Source organism: Chelonoidis abingdonii, chromosome 8 (assembly GCF_003597395.2).
Source record: "Chelonoidis abingdonii isolate Lonesome George chromosome 8, CheloAbing_2.0, whole genome shotgun sequence".
Taxonomy (NCBI): domain Eukaryota; kingdom Metazoa; phylum Chordata; order Testudines; family Testudinidae; genus Chelonoidis; species Chelonoidis abingdonii.
The window spans coordinates 83,083,988-83,105,624 of NC_133776.1; the positions used below are offsets into that span (position 1 = coordinate 83,083,988).

Here is a 21,637-nt window from a genome sequence, read left to right on the forward strand (position 1 = left end):
CCTATTCCATCTTTTTGGAAGTCCTTTTATTTTCATGTCTGCCTTCTACTTCTGTACCCACTCCTACATGCATGAAGGCAGACCTCCCATGTCAATGTTGCAGTTAAGTGGTTGCAAGTGGAGACTTCCTTCTAAATCTGATTGTGACTGTATGCCTCTCTCTTGCTGTATCTACAATAGCTATGGTTTCATGGAGACTACAGGAATTTCCATTTGGAACTGGTCAAAAATAATATTCTTACCCTTGTATGACCGCCTCTAGCTGTGACTCACTTCTGTGTTGCTGCTCACAGGCTGGGTGAGACTGCACTGATAGACATGAACATTGGCCCCTTTAAAATGCCAGACTAAAGAGTGTTGGGCACCCAAGCCCTATTTTCATTGGAAATCGGGTGACTAACTCCATTGGGACCAATTGAGAATCCCCAGCTAAGAGATTCCCAGGGGGTTATCTTCACGTTTCTGTAATTATATTAACAGTAGTAGAGCTCTTCGGAGCTGCTCAATACTATGTTGCTTTACCCTATACTAATCCTTTTTATAGTACCTTTTTAGCTAGATCAGCTCTTAATTATGTGAGAGTTGAGCTTATGATGGCAAAGCATTAGCAAAACAGAGAGAGGTTTTCCTGTGGCTTACAACATGATTAGATCAAGCTTCATATTTTCTGCTTTCCTTGAAAAATTGTATTACTTACCTAATTATCCATTCATTGTTTTTCCTGCCTTTGCTGATTATAACTGATTCAGAGTGGGATGCCAGGAGTAATATAGGGCCACTGAATACAGTATATGCTACTCACTTTTGAGCTATCACTGAACCAGCTGTTATGTTTAAAATACTTTACCATTTAAGTATAGTGTGTTTGGTTTTCTCCCATAGAAAATAAACAGTTGCTGGATTTCAAAATCCCTCAGACATTTTACTACTTCTGGCAGCCTCTGCTAAAGGGCCTCCAGTCCCGAAACTTTACACAGACCCTGCTAGAGAAAATGTTTGCTGACCTGAAGCAGTGTTCTGAATCTTCAGAACTCAGGCCTCAGTACCTGATCAACTGGGTTGCTGAGATTTTGACTGCCAACACCAAAGCTAAAACCAGTAAGTGAGTCTGAAATTCTTTAGATTCTATATGAAGATGGCTTTAAAATCCTCTCCTGTTTCCGTGCAAGGAATGGGGAAGATGATACTTCTTTCAAGTCAGAAATTCAGGATCCTAATTGTACTGGTCACATTAATTTACTATGGCTTTCAAGATCTTGGTTTTCATGCTTTTTAACTTGCACTTTCTGGTACCCTTTAGTTCATTGTAATATATGGAAAAATGATTTCTAAAACTTCATTATGGGTTTTATCAAGACTTGAAAGGTGGTAATTTTTCCGGTAAGGGACCAATGCCCCAGCATAGTGTTGAGAGCAATGCACTGCTAAAGTTCTGTTTTATACATAAAACCTGAACCAGTAGTTTGTGTTATTACAGATGCAAGCTGGACTTCTCATAATAAGCAGTTCTTAGGAATCCCTGGCTTCCAGTGCTGTGCTCAGTTCACTAGGTCATACAGTGCTGCTTTTGCAACACCCCGGGGTTACCCTTAGTGTCCTGACCAGACCCCACTATGGCTGTTCTCATTTTGTTCTTCCTACTTATACATATGTTGCCTTTGGGTGAGCTGTCTTTCACTTCCTGTCCTGAACTTTTTAGAGTTGCTGAAACTGCCAATCTTGGTATGTTGTGTTTCACTCCAGAGGCAGCTGCATTCCACAGCTGGTTGGAATGATGGCCTGTAAAGCACGTTAACTCTGCCTCTTAAGGGTGAAAGGTGCTATAGAAATGTAAAAGGTTGGTTATAAACATGTTTTTCTTATGTTGAGAGTCCCTTCTCCATCTTTTTTTTAGGGAGGAAAAAGAGACGCCCTTCACAGAGCCAGATAAACAAAAGGAAGCTGTTTCACCATAGAGTTTCCTTGCAGTGGATAAAGCTCATTGATGAATGTTTGGAAGCTCCTTGCTGGGCGACCCCACACCTCCTGCAGCGGTAGGTGTGACCCCCATCTCTTTGAAAAAGAAAAGAGGGGGCAGAAAGCAGATCCATATGCAACCTGGTCAGAGCCACTGAAAAGAAGTATGTTCAGTTGTGGCTGGGACTCCTTCACTGACCTGCTGTCACCTTTGTGGAAACCCTTTGGTGTATACTAAACCTACATCATTTCTGCTCTACTGTCCACTGGTGCTACAAGAGAGAAAGCAGCAGAATTTTTCAGGTCTCTCTCTTTCAAAAAACAAATTAAGTAGAGTGGAATAGAGTAGAGAAACTAGAAATTGGTGACCAAAAAAATCCACATTTGAGGTATCTGAAAAGCAATATGGGCAAAGAATCATGATGAAGCTGGTAGACATTAACAATGTAGTGAGAGCTTATAAGCGTTGTAATCTGTGCTTTCTCATGAAAATCATTAGAGGGGAAATGAAGAAAAAAAATCAGAATATTTTAAGAAAACAAAGAGGGAGAGTGAGTAGCCGAGGACCCCACTTGGCTTGGGAGGATTACCACCTCTGTCATGTGCATCATCTCGATGGCATGAGAGAGTGGGTTTAGAAGAGTCCCTGTTTAAGAGCTGCTGGATTTCATAAGCCTCTGTCCTGGAGTCTCTTCTTGCTTGTAATGCTTTGGTTCCCTCCTTCTCTTTCTAGGATCCTGTCAGACATGGAGCCTCCTTTGCCTTCAGATGCTCAGGAGAACCTTCTCTATCTCTGCTCTATCTACACCCAAGAAGGAGGCTCTCTCTCCAGTCCAGGCTCTTCATCAGACAGCAGCGGGCAGCCAATTTACACCACTGAGAGCTTACAGTGGAAGGCCAGACAGGAGAGTCAGACCAAAGGCCATAGGGTGGAAAGGCGAGAAACTGTACTGGGTGGTGTTGGTGAGGAAGAAGACAATGGGGAGGAGGAAGCTGAGGAGGAAGAGATGGAAGCTGAGCCTATGCCTTTTGAGGAACTTCTTCATGTTGATAACATGATGGTTATTGCTGAGAAAAGGGCAGCACTGCATGGGTCCATCTGGCAGATCAGTGCAGGTAAAAGTGATCTGAAGACTTATTCTGATGTCCTGGGTCTCTCTTTGTCACCACCAAATATAAATTGAAATGCACAGTGGCCCCTCAGTCCTCTCAGCCTGGTTAAGACTGAAGCTTACTTCAAATCCATGTTAAAGCTAAATCCCTGTAAACTGTTTTTTCACAGCCTGCCACTTATAGGCGGCTCCCTTCTTGTGGCTCCCATGACACTGTGGTTACTTTTTACAGGTACACACAGCTAGTGCTTCATTAACTTTCATATCACTGTGGTTAAAATTCCAGTTTACCTCATTGATGGAGAAGGGTGTGGAGCTAGTGGTGAGCAGCAAAGAAAATATGAACATTTCATGGACTTTGGCGATACATGTTGAAAGCCTCCCCTTATCAGACCAAGAGTTCATTAAAAATGATATTTATGTATTTCCAGTGGTGTGCAAAGTGCTTTTCAGACCAGTACCAGGCTCCAGGAAGCTTGCAGTATACACAGCCAACATGCAAATGGAAGAAACGAGACAAGGAATTCAGGAAGCAAATGGGGTCTTAGAGGCCAGAAGGGGGACCACACAAGATCATCTAGTTTGACCTCCTGTATATCACAGGCCACCAACACCACCCAGTAACCGTACACTAAACCCAACACTGGAATTGGACCAAAGTTTTACAACCCTTAGGAGATTAAACTATTGTGTTTAGGGCAGTTTAGCAAGCACATTGTTAGTTCTAAGACTACGTCCCACTACTACTGAATACTTATTTTTGAGAGGCCAGGAGGATTTTAAGATTTACAGGGTTCATTGAAGAAGCACGATTTGTTGAAGACTTTTGTGAGAGGAGGGGATGGGGAGGAAAGAACTGGTGAGTCAGATCAGGGAAGGCATTACAGATACATTCGCAACAATGCGAAAGGCAATTCACTCAGATACGTTTCCTAAGTACATTATTTTTTTTGTTTGTCTAAGCAATTACCTTTAATCAAATTGATGTTAGGTCACTAGAGTTGAATGTTCAGGTGAGTGGGAGAATGAAGTAATAGTGAAATGAGCAACTTTTCCATGGTAAGCAGGACTTGAAAACATTCGGTTCACATTCTGTGGCTGGCTGGAATAGAGAACCTTTTCAGTGCTGTGTTTGCTTTGCGTGCATGACTCTGCCAACGTGGTTGTGTTATATTGGGTCCACTTTAAGTAGCTTGACAAGTGAGGTTGCTCTGTTTTACCCTTCTTCCTGCACCCTCCACCCCCATTGCCCTTTAGGTTGACATTCTTTCTTGGAACATGAAATACCACTTTTTTTTTTGATTGGAAAAGGGAGAACAGGAACCTGATCAAAGTAGCAGCCATCCCTTTATCAGGAAAGCAGACGAGTTTTGAGAAGCCTTGCTTTCCAAACAATGGTATGCGACACACCTATGTTTGACTTGGCTTATGAAATTTGGGAGGTGACTTGGATTTGGCATTATCTGCTGAACTTTGAGTATGAGGTACAAACAAACAGCCTCATTACTGCTGTCCAAGTTGGCACACTGTCATGGGGACTATCAGAAACTGAATAAAGGAGTAGGAAGTGGTGGGGAAGATGTAACTGTGCCCATCATTGTTGTAAGAACCTACCAGCTGATAAGAGGATGTGTACTTTCCAGGGATTGCTATGTTCCCTCTTTTTCACGCTCCCTCCCCCCCCCCCCAGTCATGTGCAGAAGATTCTTTAGAGGTTATTCAGGGTTTCCCCAGCTTTTATCTTGCTTCCCTTCTATTCTGTAGGGCAAGTTCCTGTTTTCAGTTACTAGTGTATTTTCCTAACGCTTCTAGGCTAGGACTTCTGAAGAGGCCTAAGTTCCGTGGGAGGTTGGTGTCAAACTCCCTTATCCTTTTTTGAAAAATCCCAGTTTGAATCCCCCTTACCTTAAGTGATCTTGTTGCAATTATCCAACTCCCATTTGGTTAAAATATATTTCCTCTCTTCTGCTTCTGTCTTTGCTGATGGGGATACCAGCAGAGAGGTTACTGTGGATGGAAACCAAAGGAGCAAACTGCTGGTGGCAAACATGCAGCTTTCTGCTCCTTAAAATAGGGGAGTGTCTTACATGTGTGCAAGTGGCTCTTTCTGCGTACTAGGTCTTGGATTTTTTTAGGAACCAAATCAGGTGCTTTTCCAAAGTGTAAAGTTGAATTAACACACAAGAACAGCTTTGCTCGTTTTCAAATGCCACAAGTAAATTTTAAAATAAATAAATTAATAAATGAAATTGCTCTAGAATGTGACTTTGAAGAAGATTTGGGGGTCATGGTGGATAATAAGCTGAACGTGAGCTCCCAGTGCGATGCTGAGGCTAGAGGAGCTAATGTGTTCCTTTGATGCATAAATGGGAATCTCACATAGGAGCAGAGAGGTTATTTTACCTGTGTATTTGGCACTGGTGCAATCACTTTTGGAATGCTGTGTTCAGTTCTGATGTCCACAGTTCAAGAAAGATGTTGATAAATTCAGGAGAGTTCAGAGAAGAATGATTAAGTTGCGGTTTCTAATCTTTTATTGTAAATCGACTCAAGGAGCTCAAACTTTTAATGAACAATGCTAAAGGATGACTTGATCGGAGTCTATAAGTATCTGCTGCATGGGAACAAATATTTGATAATGGGATCTTCAATTTTGTAGAGAAAGGTATAGCATGACCCAGTGGTTGGAAGATGAAGCACGACAAACTGACTGGAAATAAGGTGTAAATTTTTTAACAGTGGGGTAATTAACCATTGGAACAGTTTTCCAAGGGTTGTGGTGGATTCTCCATCACTGGCAACTTTTAAATCAAGATTGGATATTTTTCTACAAGATCTGCTCTAGGAATTATTTTGGGGAAGTTCTATTGTCTGTGTTATACAGGAGATCAGACTGGATGACAAGAATGGTCCTTTCTGGCCTTGTAATCTGTGGGGATTAATAATTCAGATTATCCCAAAATGTTTGGACAAGCTGCACTTCGGAGAAGCAGCAGAAGTCAGAATCAAAATTTGGAGATGTTATTCCCAAATGTATGCTACACAGTTCTTGCATGAGATATGAAATGCACAAACAGCCCATATACTGTTTTCTGAAGTTTATTTAGAAAGCGCATGCTTCTTGTTTTGTACCATGAATGTTGTTTTCCTACCCAGATGGAGTGCAGTGGAAAGACTTTCCTCTTGGGAAACTTCCAGGTCAGACAGATGACCCTGATAGCCTGTTGGTGGATAGTTATTCTATGATGTCCATGCTCGATCAGCCAGTAACAAGAGGCGACGGAAGGAACTCCCCCAGTACAAAGTAAGTAGTGGTATGGGTGGGGGTTTCTGCCATTATGCCATCAAGTACATGTTGTTTATGCTCAGCCCTGTACCACCACAAGAAGAGTCTGAGACAGCTGTTCCTGTTAATAGCTGTAGCAGTTTGAGAAATGTTTAATTGTTCTCTCTCTCTCTGCTAGCATTTCATTGACTTCTAGTCTGAGGATACAGGAAGAGGCTGGAGAGGGTTACTTTAAATTAAAAATGAAAAAAAAGAGTCTGCTTTGAGCAAAGTGCTTTGCTGAATCTCACAGGAAAATGGCAGAGGGCACAGAGACCTTTACCTTGACAAGATAAATTAACACGGTAATGTGGTAGTCCAAACTGTACTATTTTAACCACTGGCAAATTCATTCAGTGATGTCACTAGGTAAAATACGCTCTCCCGGCAACTACTTTCACTACCTCCTACCCAGATCCCTCAAGTTAAGTTAAAAATCCAAGTAACCAGAACAGCAGCTCTATGATGTGATGTGGTCAGGATGCCTTTAATGGAAAGCAGCATGGTCTTGTGGTTTAAGCCCTTCGTGGAAGCCAGGAGACCTAGGTTGTGTTCCTGGCTCTTGCACATACAGCATAACCGTAGGCAGGTCATTTAACCTCTTTTGGCATCAGTTTTCCCATATTAGCCTACCTTGCATGGGATAGGTGTTGAGACTTAATGAACAAGTGTTTGTAAAAGCACTTTGAGGTACTCAGGTGGAAGGGACTAAAAGAGAAATCAGTCTTATCGCAGAGGGCTACAGGAAATGAATAACTGCAGAATATATGTCATAATATAGAATGGTTCTTCTTTTACATGACCATGGAGATGAATATGCCTGGAAATTGGTGTGAGCAAACAGAAACTTGGCTCACTTCATGTGCTCAATGTGACTATTACAAAATGTTTACTGAATGAGTTCATTGTCAATGTAGTACAGTCTCAGCTATCCAGTCTCTGGTTAACCACAGTTGAGTCAGGCATCCCTGATGGCTATTCTCATCATGCTTTGTTTCCCTGTGAGACTGTGTGTGTGTGTGTGTGCGCACGCTTCTGTAAACCTTCAGAAAATCAGGGACAAAAATTATCTTTGCCTGGCAGTGACATATACACCCTCTGAATCTCATCCAGCATCTCACTATGCATTTTTAGAAAGCAGTGGCAGTCATTTTCTGAATTAAGGAATTGTACCCTACACTAATCTTTCTTCCCTATATCTTCTCCCACCAAGAATAATTGAGAGAGGTTTTTTTGTAATTGCCACCATTATAAAAGCAGCTTTTATTTCCTGTCTGAGAATCTGTGTTGTCATCTCTCTTTGCAGTTCAGCGTTGTTGTTTTTTTAACCTATTGGACAGTTAAATGCAGTGATGTCTATGGAAAGATGCACGTGACAGTTAGATTCACAGTTTCAGTACTATCCTGCTGAGGCAACCAGCTCCTGGCAGTTCTATCTTCACCCCCCAATATGTCCCACCCCCTCGTCTGTCCTTCTTTAAAAAAAAATCAGTGGTGGGTTTTCACTGTGTCCCATCGGGGAAGCTATTGGTTTTTCACAGACTGAGATGAATGTTAGGAGTTGAATTTTCAAACCTGTTGTGGCTGTATTAGGGATAAAGGATTAGATTCTCAGCTGATATAAACTGAAACAGCACCACTGACCTCAAAGAAGCTATACAATTTATACTAGCCAAAGATCTGCCCCCTGCCCACCCCCCCAGTTGTGTCCAGCCTCAATGAAGAATTACAGGATGTGCTGGAGATGGTGGTAGTATTGGAGCAAGCTTTAGCTGAGTCTTTTCTTGTAGGGAATGGGACTGCTCTGGTTAATGTGGAGTTAGCAATTCCATTTTAAGACTTGTCTATGGTATTTGCCCTTTTAATCTAATAGCTCTGCCATAGCAAGGCTGTTTCACTGTCAAATCAGTTTTGTCTCTTACATTGCAGTATAGGGGCACAGAAACTGTTACTACTTAGAAAACAAAATACTGTATATACCGTTCGTTAGCCCATTCATTTATAAGCTGACCCCCCAAAACAGATAGGTAAAAATAGCAAAAACTGTATGACCCTATATTTCAGGGGTTGGAAAACTTTGTCTCCCGACCCGTCAGGGTAAGCTGCTGGTGGGTTGGGACGTTTTGTTTAGTTGGGAGTGTCTGCAGGCATGGAGCCCCTCAGCTCCCTGTGGCCGCGGTTCGCCGCTCCAGGCCAATGCGGGTGGCGGGAAGCGGTGCAGGCCGAGGAATGTGCTGGCCACTGCTTCCTGCCACTCATATTAGCCTGGAGCCGCGAACTGTGGGCCAATGGGAGCCATTGGCTGAACCTGTGGACACGGCAGGTAAACAAACTGGCCTGGAGGGCCACGTGCCAAAGGTTGCCAATCCTTGTATTAGATATTCAATTCAATGATTCCATAGAGTTTAAAATCATCAAATTTTGGTGTAGACCTATTTATAAGCCAACCCCCACTCTTTGATGCGTCACTTTTTTACCAAAAATATTTGGCTTATGAATGAGTATGTACGGTATAAGTAAATGGTAGTTCCTGCATTTCTACCCATTGCATTTGCGATAGCCATCACACTGAAAACCTTTAGACCCATGGGTTCTCAAACTGGTCTGTAAAGCCTGTCCTAGTGTTCTGAAGAAGGAAACATGAGATCCGTATATTTCAGGATTGGGGTGTTGGGAGAGCGAGTGGGTCTGTGAAGTCTCTTGCACATCATTGGGCCACCGAATGAACACGATCTTTCAGGCTATGGAATATCCAGACAAGTTGTTTTTACCTCAGGCAAAAAGAAGCCTTCAGTAAAGAGACCAAGTGGATTGTGTGGACTGTGGTTTTCTGCATGCAATTCAAGGAATTTTGGTTACTGAAACTGAAGCAGCTATGGCAATTACAGTTGTTATGGAATAATTCATGCTCATTAGATATTCTTGTAGGGCAGGGTTACCTTTCTGAGCTGGCTTTGGATGTTGCTGTGTGTTGCATCAGGTTAATCCTTGGAGAGCGACAGCCCCATTTTCCAGTTGGAACTCCTCAATATATCCCATCATCAGATCAGTCTGCCTCAGTCATAGAAACTCTGTGTAAGCTCGAAAGCTTTTCTCTCTCACCAACAGAAGTTGGTCCAATAAAATATATTACTTCTCCATCTTGTCTCCATCACAGGAAGCACAGATATGGTCAACTGAATGGAGCCACAATAATACACTTTTCTTTTAGTCCGCCCCAAGGACTGTGTTTGCTTGATTGTTCAGGGTAAAATTAGACATTGGTGTGTTTGGTAATTAAAATGAGATCTCCAACCCCTCAGACTTGTAGCATATTGCTTGTTTTCCAAGCCACCCAAGCCATGAACTCTAACCATCACAACATGTTTCATGTAGGGCAAATCTTGGAATTTAGAGATCTATTTTTAATTAAATCTTTATATCCCAAAATTGATACTGCTGGATATGGAGCCTTTTCCTTGAAGAATTCAATATCTAGCTATATAACTAATATTTAGATCGATGAGAGAAGACATCAGAATGGGGAGCTGTGGTAGAACTTTAGTTTTGTCACATTGACAACAAATGGTCTGATAAGAGACTTGTTCTTTAATGGTCACTCATTTCCCATCAGTAGATTTAAGACTTGTCTACACAGTCCCACATTTCGGACTACAGGGGCACGAATTGCAGTGTGTGCCAAAGCACTGCACTTTAACTCCCCTTTGTAGTTGTTGCAGGCATGAACTAAAAGGTATCTGGTTCACATTAACATAGTTCTGTTCGAAGATAAAGATGATTATATTAACATGAACTACATAGTTCTTGCCTGCGGCATCCACAGGGGGGAGTTAGAGCACAGCACTATGGGGCACACTGAGGTTCATCCCCCTCCCACTTCAGTCAAAACTGCAGGGCCATGTAGACAAACTCTTGGTTTTGCTCTACAGTAGAGACTCCTGCTTATGGAGGCTGCCATAAAATGTGTGAAAAAATGGTGTGAGTCTTTCCTTAGGTTTGATTTCAACTTGTTACTCTAGATGCCAGCTGCAGAATATGCCCTTTGATTAACCAGGATAGGCATAATGAGAACTGCTGTGCTAGATGAACCAGGAGTGTGTCTTGTTTTCTCCATTCCTGACCACATCCAGCTACTGCAAAGGTGGGCGGGGGGAAGGGAGGAAGTCTCTGCTCCCCTCCTTCTGTGGGGAGGAGTGGGCATAGAAGGTCTCTACAGCTTTCCAACCTTCCGTTCAGAGTTGCTAGAAACGAGAGGGGTCTCTCCCCACCCTACACGCTCTCTTCTTCACCATTCCCCAGTCACTCCTACACCTCTACAACTCATAACATTAAGGGACAGTGAAAGCAAACAGAGATTTGCTTTTTGCTGGAAGGAAACACAAGAGGCAGCAATTCTCTTCTCTATTGTTTGGAAAGAGGGGAGGAGGGGAAGAACAAATACTCATCACCACAAAGTGCCTCCCTCAGACATCAAGTCCATGCTTGTAGTACTGCTGTGGGAGCCACTCTGGTTATTGTCACAGCTGCTTTCTGAGCAGCAATGGCATTGACTACATTCTAGTCACTTTCACTCCACTCCTGCCAGCTTACACCCACTCCCCACAGAATGTTTCCTACTTGCCAACATCAGCTGCAGTTTTCAAGCATTGCTTATAAATCACTGTACTAGAATTTTACAGAGTTGTCTAACATTGGCTGTAATGTCTGAGCTGTAGGAATCCTATAGGCAGTGGTTCCAATGTGTGTGATTGTGGAAGGGTAGACTCCAGGGGTACCAGAACAGGGGAGACCAGGGCCCCATCACTTTTAAACGCTTTTACAGGCTGTAAGGGTAAGTGATGGGGTGTTGGGGGGGTGCAGAGAGGAGCAAGTGTGGGGTAGTGCAGAGGCTGGGCCTCTGGGGAAGGAGCAGTACAGGGGCAGGGCCCCCCACTTTGAGGGAGCTTCTGTCGCTCTTTGTAGACTCACCATTGGTGTGCCCTCTCGTAGCTGGCAGCTCTCAGTTCTAGTGGTCCTGCTGATAGTCTGCCGCTGCAGTGGTCCATCCCCTCTCAAGACTCAGTCTTGCAGCCAGGCCACATTTAGTGCCATCTCTTCCAGTGTAGCAAAGTACAACAAGAAATTCCAAACCCTTGCATCAGGTCTCTGGTCTTTGACTCTGAACCCAGTGGTCATCACACCACATCTCAAGGCTCTGAATTTTCATTATGTGCATCTCAGGGGCTTGACACCACTTTTTTAGTGGCTGGTAGGGGAACCCAGACCCATCCTCTACACAGGAATCCCTGGATGAGTAGCCAAGCTCTGCCAAACACAGTCCTGCCTCCCTGGATTCCTTCCTACCATAACCTTTCTTCCAGCTCCCTCTGGGCTCTTTGTAATAAGAAACACCATCCAGGGCTTCTCCCCACAGGTCCAGTTTCTCATCCTGGTGTCATGGTCAACCACAAGAGCTTGCTTCAATCATGTGTCTTCAGCTGTCTTCCCTTCCCAACCTTCCTCATTGCCCTGCAGGAGCCTTCCTGTTCACCACAGGTCTCTCTAATAACAAAATAGTGATTACAGATTTCTTGCCTGTCTCCCTCCAGCACCTTACTGTGGTAGACTTCCTCTATAGCCATTACCCAGCTAGGAATCATCTTTAATTAGAGCGTGCCCACCTTCCAGGTGTAGCCAGCTGGATTAATTGGTCTTTCAAGTCCACATTAGCCCTTCCACCACCTGTACAGGGTACATACATCATCACATAGATTGACAAGAAGGAAAAACTCTTTGCATTTAGAGTCTGTGAACAGTTCCATACAAGTAGAAAGCAGAAATGGCCTTAGACACTGTATATTACACCAGGGAACACCTGGTTCTTGCTCACCTGCTGTTTTGAGTACTGTATGCTCTTAGCATTGCTGCACCTGATCACTCTTCCTCATTTCTTTAGCTGTTTATGTGAAATTCATTGGCTGTATTAAATACTGTGAGGTAGTTCAAGCTATTGTAACTGCACAACAAAAGGAAGTAGCAGGTGAATACTATGATACTACAGCTATCAACTGTTCCTCTCCCATGGAAGTTGATGGAACATAACCTTTGGTACATCAGAGCTGGACTGGGCCATGTTGATTAGAAGGTTATTTTATGCCCCAAAATCCAATCAGCAGGGGCTGTAGCCATTTTCAGGGTAAAACTTGCAAAAACTGGAGAACTTCTAGAGTGATTTCCCCCCCCCCCTTCTATTTGTTGATACAACTTTTAAATGCAACACACCATTGTATCCTTAAATGGAAAGTGCAGTCATGCAGCAAGGCTTACTCTGTGTAAAGTATTTCAAAAGTCTTGGTTGAAAGACACCAAATAATTGCAAAGAATTTTATTATTTATTTTTAAGCCAAAATTAAGGACCTTAAAAATGTTTTTTAAATGAAAATGATGAGCAAGTAAAAGCTGTGACTCTAAAAAGTAGTCACAACATGAAGAAATCCCTGGCAAACCCTTTGGGAGACTTTCCTCCAGACTGCATAATTTGTATAGGATGTTATATGTCAAGATTTAAAAGCCTCCTCCTTATTACTGACTTTGCAGTTGTTCTAGGGGCTGTTAAGAGAATATTTAAAAAATCAGGCTTGTAGTTGGTCCAAATGACCCTTCCAGGCTGTAGAGGGTAAAAAGGCACCTGCGACTTTAGAGCCATTGTACTTTTAAAACAGTAAAGAAAAAGGTTTTATTTAGGTAATTTGGTACAGAAATGGATTCCAACCTCATAGACAAAATTCCTTTCTTTATAAAGTGTCCTTTGCAATGTGGCGTTCAATTGTCCATCACAGCATTGAGTCATACCAGAACATATTTGTCTTTAGTTCTGAACATAAAGGTCTTCAGAAGTCATTCGCGGTGCTTCCCTATTTAGGACTTCACCTCAAACAACAAATTAAAAGAAATACTTTTTTTTTTTCTCTCTCCATAGATGACCTCTGACAATCTGCTGTGGTTTCCACAGGCTGAAATGAGGGGTAAACTTTGCTTGACACACAAAACAGGGCAGAGATTTAAAAAAGTGATTCCTGTAGGGTAGGAATGTCCATGGGTAAAATGATAGATTGACTCTTCAGCATGCTGAACAGTGAGCCAATGATGTTGCTATAGAACAGAAAAACAGAACAGAAATTAGTTTGTTGGAGACTTAATTGTGAGAGGTTTTTGGTAAAACTAAGAACCCAGATTAACTTTTTCCTTCAAGTGGATAACTGGAATGTTTACTGTATAACATAGCTATGGAACAACAGACAGGAAACATTGGTAAAGCTGCTTAACTGGTGGGAGCCTTAAAATTTCTCCTTAGTTCTTAAGCTAGTATTGTAATTTTTTCCACCCCAATTGCACTCTCATCCACAGCTCTTACCTTGACTGGAGAATAAATGACTGATAACCACCGTGATGTATTTTTGGTGGGAAAATTTACAGAAAAGTGGATTTGCACATTTGCTTGATCCAGGAGGATGAAACCTAAACTGGCTTTACAGGGATGCATACTGTGCTGGCAGATATATATGCATGTGGTGCCTTCACTTCCACCACAGAGTCGTGCAGTTTTAATAATGCTTGGGTGAAAGTCCACAGAATCCTCCAGTGTCCCACAGACGACAACGCAGGGATCTGACCCATTTTAGCTGTTTTCACTGTACTTTCAGACTAACTTCCTGCCGGCAGCAAAATGTTCCTTGGGTGCATGCATCATTCCCCTTGAAATCCCGATAATGATTCTCCTCCCAGCATTAGAATAACTAATGACAAATGGCATCTAGTTTATCTACATATCTGCATCTATCCAGAGGGCTTTTGTGTGTGTGTGCATGTGTGTGTGTCTCTCTCTCTTTCTCTCTCGTTTTGTAAGACTCTGGGGGAGAGATGTTGGGTTTTTTTGGGTTTTTTTGGTGTGTTTTTTTTTGGTCTCGATGTATAATTTATGTCAGTGCTCAGTAACTTGGTGTTGCAGAAGTGAATGCAATAGGTGGTAGCAGAATACAGGCCTCAGTTCGGTAGTAAGTGTGAATTTGTGATAGAGTTGTTGGTGTGGGTGGGTATTTTGTTCAAAGTGGAGTGGAGAGGAAGGTTGCCGGTCAGCCATTCTTATGGAATGGAAGACTACAGCCAACCCTGAAGACAGCAGTAACTGCTTCTTGAGATAAGTTCCCCGCAGGCTGTGGGAAACTTTTTATGGTATTGCTGGGGGGAGAGGTCTTGACTGGTAGGATTCATAGAAGCAGTGATAGGGAAAACCAACTACACACAACTAATGATACCTTTGGAAATGTTGTTTCTCTGTGACTCAGGCTTTTTTTTTTTTTTTTAAATGTCTTGTGGTTGGGAGTGAGGGTTATTTACCACTTATCTTCAGCTCTCTGCTCTCCCCAGCATCTCTTGGAAGTGAAAGAGGAAGAGGGCAAGTGACGTGTAGGATGCATCTGCCTTCCTGAAGAAATTACCTAACAGCTGACTTCAGCTGCAGCCTCTTGCAATTACAACACAGCAGAAACTAGCCCACACATAGCACTGCACTGCAAAAGACATGCAGCTTGCGCTACCTTATGTAACCTGAAGTCAGACTAGATGATCACAATGGTTCTTTCCAGCTTTATAATCTATGAATCTGTTCCTTATGCTTCTTGAGTCCTTCTTATAAATGTACCCAAAGCAATTTGTAAACGGTGTATCTACGGAAATGATCTTGCCCACTGCTGAAGTGCAGCCACCTCTGGGGTGGAACTTGGCAGCTTCTTAACAATGCACAGCAACACATATCCGTATCCTAAAAATCAAAGATTGAAAAGGCCTGCTAGACCACGGGAAGTCCACCTTCCACTCAGTGCAGCTTGTTCTCTGCAGCATTTGTCTCCAGAGACTTTTGCAATTTAGTTTATTTGATGTTTTATTAAAAATATAATTAAAACAATTAGTAGTGGAACAATCCCTGATGTTGAAATCACCACAAGTAGCTGTAGAATTTGTGAGTTGCTGGGAGTTATTCTTGAATGAGAATGCTTTGGTGTCATGTTTTAAAATGGCAGTAGTGAAGAGGTTTCTGATTGACTTTGTGAGACTCAGCCATAGTCTAATAGATGTTGCTATCGGGAGATGCTTCCAGAAAGCCTTCATTTTTTCTTAGTGTCATAATTATACATTCTTAGTTTTGTATTCTGTATATTTGTAGGCCATTTTAGGGCAGTATAGAAGAGCCAAAGAGTTAAATAGTTTTGCGAGTTGATAGGGTCTTCTTTAAATGCTATTTATGTGCTATGCATTGCACAAGATACACAAGACAATCCCAGCCTGAAACAGCTTACAGTGTAAAAGATAGACACAGAAGTCTGGACCTCTGGGAATCCCATAGGATGGATGAAGTTGGAATTTTTATATGAACTCCTGGTAGGCATTGCAAAAGAAGCAAGTCAGCCTTTATGAAGGATTTACATGAGAAGCTGGTGACTATGTGAACGGGTATGGTGGGAAGGTATTGTATGTTTGGCAGAAACAGGAGTGGGAAAAGATGACAAACTGTGTGTCAGAATTGGCACTGTTGATGAAGGTGAGGGATGGGGAAGATGAGGTGAGCACTGAGATGAAAGTCGGGGCAAAGTTGTGGTAGGGCCTGGAAGAGCAAAGATAAGAACTTTAAACTTGACATGCTATGCAAGGAGGCAGTAGATTCTAAGAGGAGGGTGATGTGGTCAGATCAACAGGACAAGATGGTTTAGCTTGTTTTCATATATTAGGGATAAAATTAGGCAGTCTGTTGCCATCTGGATAGTAAATTCCATAGGTACTGTGCAGTCAGCATGGCAGACTGTGTGCCATCTTTGGACCCAAAATGTACTATAATGTTTAAGCAACCTGATGAAATTACACCAGTTCCCCCACATCATTTCCACAATTTGCATCCTTGTTCAGCACTTTCTAACCTGAGTTCCAGCACAGTTGTGATGTAAAGAGATGGACAGTGAGTTTTTGACATCCAGTCTTTCTCCTTCTGAATTAGCACAGTGTACAGGTGATTGTGGCTACCAGAAATGTCACATTGTAGAATTAACTGCATTGCTGCTTGTATCTGGCTTTCAGAGATGGTCACTTGGGTGAGGTCAGATTAGGAACAGCACCACAGCACTGACAGAGGTTGGCTTCACCTCATCAGCGCCCAGCCCTGGAAAGGTTTAGTTAGGCCCAGAATGTGGTCCTTATACCCACTCCACTGAGCCCAAAGTAACACATGGCATACACTTTATGTACTATTATGTACTACAGACTGAATAGGGGACTTTTGCATGCACCAAGGAGCTTTGCATGCACCAAGGAGCTTTACCAAGCGGGAAAAGCTAAAACTGGACACTTCTAGGAATTGTGTTGTTAAGCCTGATCCTTCAGCTATGTCAGTGAGTGCAAAGTGTGGCTCTCCTGTTGGAGAGGACTTTACCTGCTCATGACAAGAACATGGGCAGTGGCTTACAGCTCAGGTGAGTGCCATAAATACACGTACAGAGACATTAGAGTGGGTACTGGAACCAGTGCTTTTAGGTTTGCCTTCTTGAGTTTTTAAGCTAATACTGTGCTGCATTCTTTCCTGAGAACTAAGGCCAATGGTACCTTCCCTTTTGCATATCAGGAAATCGTCTTTGGCCTGTGTTTACTATTCATCATCTCAAAATGCAGTGGAGCTGTGAAGCTGGGGTTTAAAAGTTTAATCTGGGGAAGGGTAAAGAGGGGAAATCATGTAACAGAAATGCACCCTGTACTGCAGCCGGAATGGTCAGGTGTGCTGTCAGTGGGCACAAGTATCTAATACATTGCATATTGCTCTTGGGAGGGGTTGCTCCTGCAGTAGGAAGAGCAGTATTAACACTGGCTTGGAAAGAAGTACTGGGTTGTTTGAAGGCTTTTGAATCACCTTGCATTTATATTTCAGCTATTGAAGAGTGCCTAGTTATGCCTATCTGTCAGTAATTCCACACATACCTGAGTTCTGGCTGGCTTGGTTGAGCTCTATGCTTTTTAGTAAATAGCTCCCACTCAGTCTCTGGTAAAACTTGGGAGCTCAGAGCTGCACCTTGCCCTCCCTCCCAAGCCCCCAGAAGTTCTGCTGACTTCCTAAAGCTGCAAAGAGGCAACATTGGATCTGTGCCACGTGAGGGCAGTGGGCAGTTTTAGAAGAAACAAAAAACCTTAGAAATAAGAATATAAAGTCTTGTCTTCACTGATTTTGCCTTCAGTTCAAGGGCTGGAAGTGTTGACTGTTCCACAGAGTTTTTTCCTCCGAGGTTTCTGGTGTCTGGTAAAAACTCTTGCCTTTTTTTTTTTTTTTTTTTTAAATCATCCCCTATTTTACTCAATGTGACTAACAAACACACTTGCCCTCTTCGTTGCTCAGATTAGTCTCTTGTGGAGCCATTTGAACTAGTTCTCCAGGGATCCAGAGTTCTCCATCAGATATAGTAGCAGGCCTGTTGTTTCAGAAACAAAACACCTGCATCTTAGAGCAGCACGATTGTTCCAAAAGAGTCAAGTCCTGATGAACAGTTAAATAAATCTTGAGGTTTTACCACAGTAGCACAAAGGTGGTTGTCTGTGGAAATATAATATCAGGAAAAGGTCTGTGAAAATGAACTAGCCGCAGGGCAGTCTTTATCGGGTAGATAGTATTTTCTCCTTGAGTCCCAAGTCATAATGCTCTGCTCAAGAGTCGGCCCAGTTTCATACTTTATGAATGGTAGCTAATCTGGTGTTACGAAATTGCTCTGGGCAAACATCCTGACTTATATTTTTGAGTCTAGTATCAGTGTCTGGCCACAGAAATTTTCATTGTACTGGGGATGAAAGCATGTCAGTTGCGTTCTTAGTCAGGAGGTGTGTATGTCACTGGGGAGGAGAGGTGAGCCAGGTCTGTCACCATGCTGCATAATGGTAGTTTTCTATTACTAGGAAAGCAAATCCATTATCCTGCCTTGGTCACTGAATTTTCCTTTTGTGTAATATAGCTGTGATCCATCTGTGTGGCTTTTGTTTGCTAAGACATTTTGCATTGTGGTCTGATAGGCACTTAAAGGCTGTATGAGGATGTTTGTACAGGTGGTGTTGCTGCTCAGAACTTCCTGAAATAAACCAAAATATTCCTATTCTAGCCAAACACCTGCTTGCTGATGATCAGGTGGAAAGAGCTGTTGGTATTGAGTCATTAAAAGTAAAACTTTTAAAAAAGCACCTAAGTCCCATTTTCAAAAGTCACTTATGACTTTGGTATGGACTTAAAGTTTTATCCTGAAATCCTATGTCCAAAAGTGACTTAGGATCCTAAGACACTTAGCCACTTTTGAAAATCTTACCATGAGTTCCTCTCATTTCCAATGCAGGATTGTGCTCATTAGTGGGTCTTCTAGTTTATAACCAGCCTGGTTTTCAAAGTTTGTGTTCAAATGCTTGCTCTCTGGAGTCCCAGTTCCTTTTTTCTTTTTTTTCTTTCTTTTCCTTTTTTTCCCCTTTAATGAAAGGTAGTTTAGTTATGGTGCTGATGGCCTTGGAATATGAACTAATTTCATATTAGCCTAAGTCATGTGAAACATACTCAGATATCCGGCTGAGGGGAATCTGAAATCAGTTATACAAGTCCATTGCAGTACTCGTTGCCTAGGTTATTACAATGAAAATCTTTCACTTGGATGATTGCAATCCCAGGTAAGTTTGAACTGAAAGCAGTTACAACACTGTACGGTTTGTTTTCACCCCTACATATTAGCACAGCTTGAAATGCCTTCATTAAACCATTCTAGACAAGCATGAGTGGCACCCTAAAATACTTTTGCCTGTTATTGTGACTCAGAGGCTGCAGTGCCATGTTCAGGATGTAAGCCTAATATGGGTAGCATATCTTTGCCCTCCCTACCCACAGGTATTTTATTTTTTAACTTCATTTTCTGTAACGGGGATTTTAATAGGAAAATCTCCCTCTGCAAGTATCTGTAAAGCTAAACTCTCTGTTCTCTTAGGGAACTGAATGTCCTGTTCAGGCCTCTCCTCTCTTAAGATAGACTAACCAGTGCACAAGTAGCCATGCAGATGGGTGTGTTGGGAATTGTTTTCTGTTGAAATTAACGCTGAGTCTGAAGTCTTTTGTGGGAGTCCTCCTTGTGCACCCATCTGTCTTTGTAAAAAGTGTATGATGAATCATTGCTCTATATTCTTATTTGTAGCCACCTTATTTTTTTTTTTACTTACAAATATAGATTTGCTACTGGCCACTAACTCCACAATCTCAGGCAGCGCAGGGCAGATTACCAGATGGTGTGTCCCAGATCAAAGCTGCAAGAGGGGAGGGGATAAATTCAGAATTACTGTAGGCCCTAAAGGAAGAGTTTTACCTGCCTTCCCACCAAGTCGCGGGATCTCCTTGTCAACCTCCTCTTGGCCCTGGCCAAACTAGCCATCTACAAAACCAGGGAGAGGAGGTTGGCCGATGGGATTTCCTGCGACTCTGGGGCCTATTTCTGCTTCTCCGTCCATTCACGGATCAGGGCAGAGTTCCTTTGGGTGGTGTCCGCTGGCTCCCTTGATGCCTTCGAGGAGCAGTGGGCATTCTCCGGGGTTCTCTGCTCGGTGTCCCCATCAGATTCCCTTCGTTTAGCCCTGTGACCTCACTCCCAGTCCTGTTTTTTCATTGTCCCACGGAATTAGTTGGTGTCACAGCCCTGTGGATCCTCCCCTTAGGCTGGGGAGAAGTCCTTTGGAAGGCCCGCCCACCTCCTGGATACCAATAGGACCAGACTCCTGTACCCCACTGGTTTGGGTCTGTCACACCATCTTCCCTGTAACCGCAGGTGTCTCACAATGCTTTGCTGTTGTAGCTCCCAACCTGGGCCACTCACAACCAGCCTACCAGTGTGCGGGTCACCCCGAGTTTGTGTGTGCCAGGCAGCCTGGTTCCGCAGCTCTGACCCCAGTACCTGTCTACAGTCCCACTTTGGCGTCCACCAGCCTGAGTTACTACATGCAGGGTGACCCCAACACACGCCCAGTCCTGGATTTTCCTCAACCTGTGGACAGTCCAGAGAAATCATATGGTTTGTTAGTTCCTTTAAAGACACCAAAGCACTTCACAGCTTATTAACTTCACTGGGGGTAACTAGACCCTTCCCTTGAAACGCAGCACTGAGTTTATGGTCAATCTGAAATGAGTCTATTAACAAAGCATACATAGGATTCATTGAATTCAAGTAGAAGAAATGCAGCTAGAAAGAGTTATAAGTAAAAAAACAAACAAAATTCACTTTTAAAGGTTTTAAAACATAATCTAGCAAGACACAGGCTCTGTTCAAGATGGTTTCTCTCATCCACAGTCTCCCAGCAAAATGATGACTGGCTCTCCCCTTGCTCAGGCTCTCTTCCAGGGGCCCAAAGGTGCTGGTGTTTTTGTTTTCTTAGGTGAAAGAATGTGGGGTTGTCTGCCCCTTTCTTTTCTAGTCCATAAAAAAAACAAAAAAACAAAACATAACTCCGTGGATGCTTCTGGCTACTGGTGTTGTAGGAATGGTGCTTCTGAGTTTTGAATCCCTTCCCATTTCGTGCTCTTTGTACATAGGCAGGCAGAGCGTTTGGTTCTCCCACCTCTCTGTTACTCTTATCACTGCTTTCTCCACACTTGCCTGAGAGCAGGGAGAAATAGCTGTGCTGGCAACAAGATAGCCAGAAGGGATCTGTCTGGGGGTGGCTGGGCATAGCTGCTAGCAGGGCTCAACCTTGAAGATCATGTCAAAAGATAGTTTTGACATTTCAGAAATAGGATTCATTTTTAATAGTCTTGATTAATCACTGGATTTCAGTGCCCTTGAATGATGAGTCAGCTGGTAAGAGACACTGCAGTCTGTATCTAAACCCAGGGGTTACATCAAATAGTGTCAGTAGAGGACATACACTTACTGTGGAGGATGCTGGGTTGTAGCTGAAATTTGATCTGTCCTTGCGCATGAAGAGAAGAAAAACAGAAAAACTTGACATTGACAGCAGGGATTTCCATCTGCTCTCACAGCTCCAGAGTGCAGTTTTCAGGTGCATCCCTTAGACACTTAACTGTTGAATGTAACTGTGGTTCGCATCTTCTCAACTCCAGGAAAATGAATAAGAGCTGTAAAATTTACTGTTTGAAGGTCTTCTAACAACCTGGTAGTGTCTTGACTAGTTTCAATCACACATGTGCATTGCAGTGTTGATGAGG

The 21,637-nt window shown here is 42.8% G+C and overlaps 1 protein-coding gene across 2 annotated transcripts in view; it reads left to right on the plus strand.

Annotated features, from left to right (window-relative positions):
- LAS1L (LAS1 like ribosome biogenesis factor) overlaps window positions 1-21,637 on the plus strand; it is a 55,221-nt gene that overhangs the window by 31,924 nt on the left and 1,660 nt on the right. The window contains exons 9-13 of one of the 2 annotated variants that reach the window (XM_075068773.1): window positions 883-1,098; window positions 1,895-2,033; window positions 2,690-3,072; window positions 6,225-6,372; window positions 13,352-13,397. In XM_075068773.1, coding sequence (XP_074924874.1) covers window positions 883-1,098; window positions 1,895-2,033; window positions 2,690-3,072; window positions 6,225-6,372; window positions 13,352-13,355 — 890 coding nt within the window. In that variant the 3' untranslated portion in view covers window positions 13,356-13,397. Of the gene's footprint in view, window positions 1-882; window positions 1,099-1,894; window positions 2,034-2,689; window positions 3,073-6,224; window positions 6,373-13,351; window positions 13,398-21,637 lie in introns of those variants that run through there. The other variant, XM_032765907.2, reaches the window with a different exon arrangement.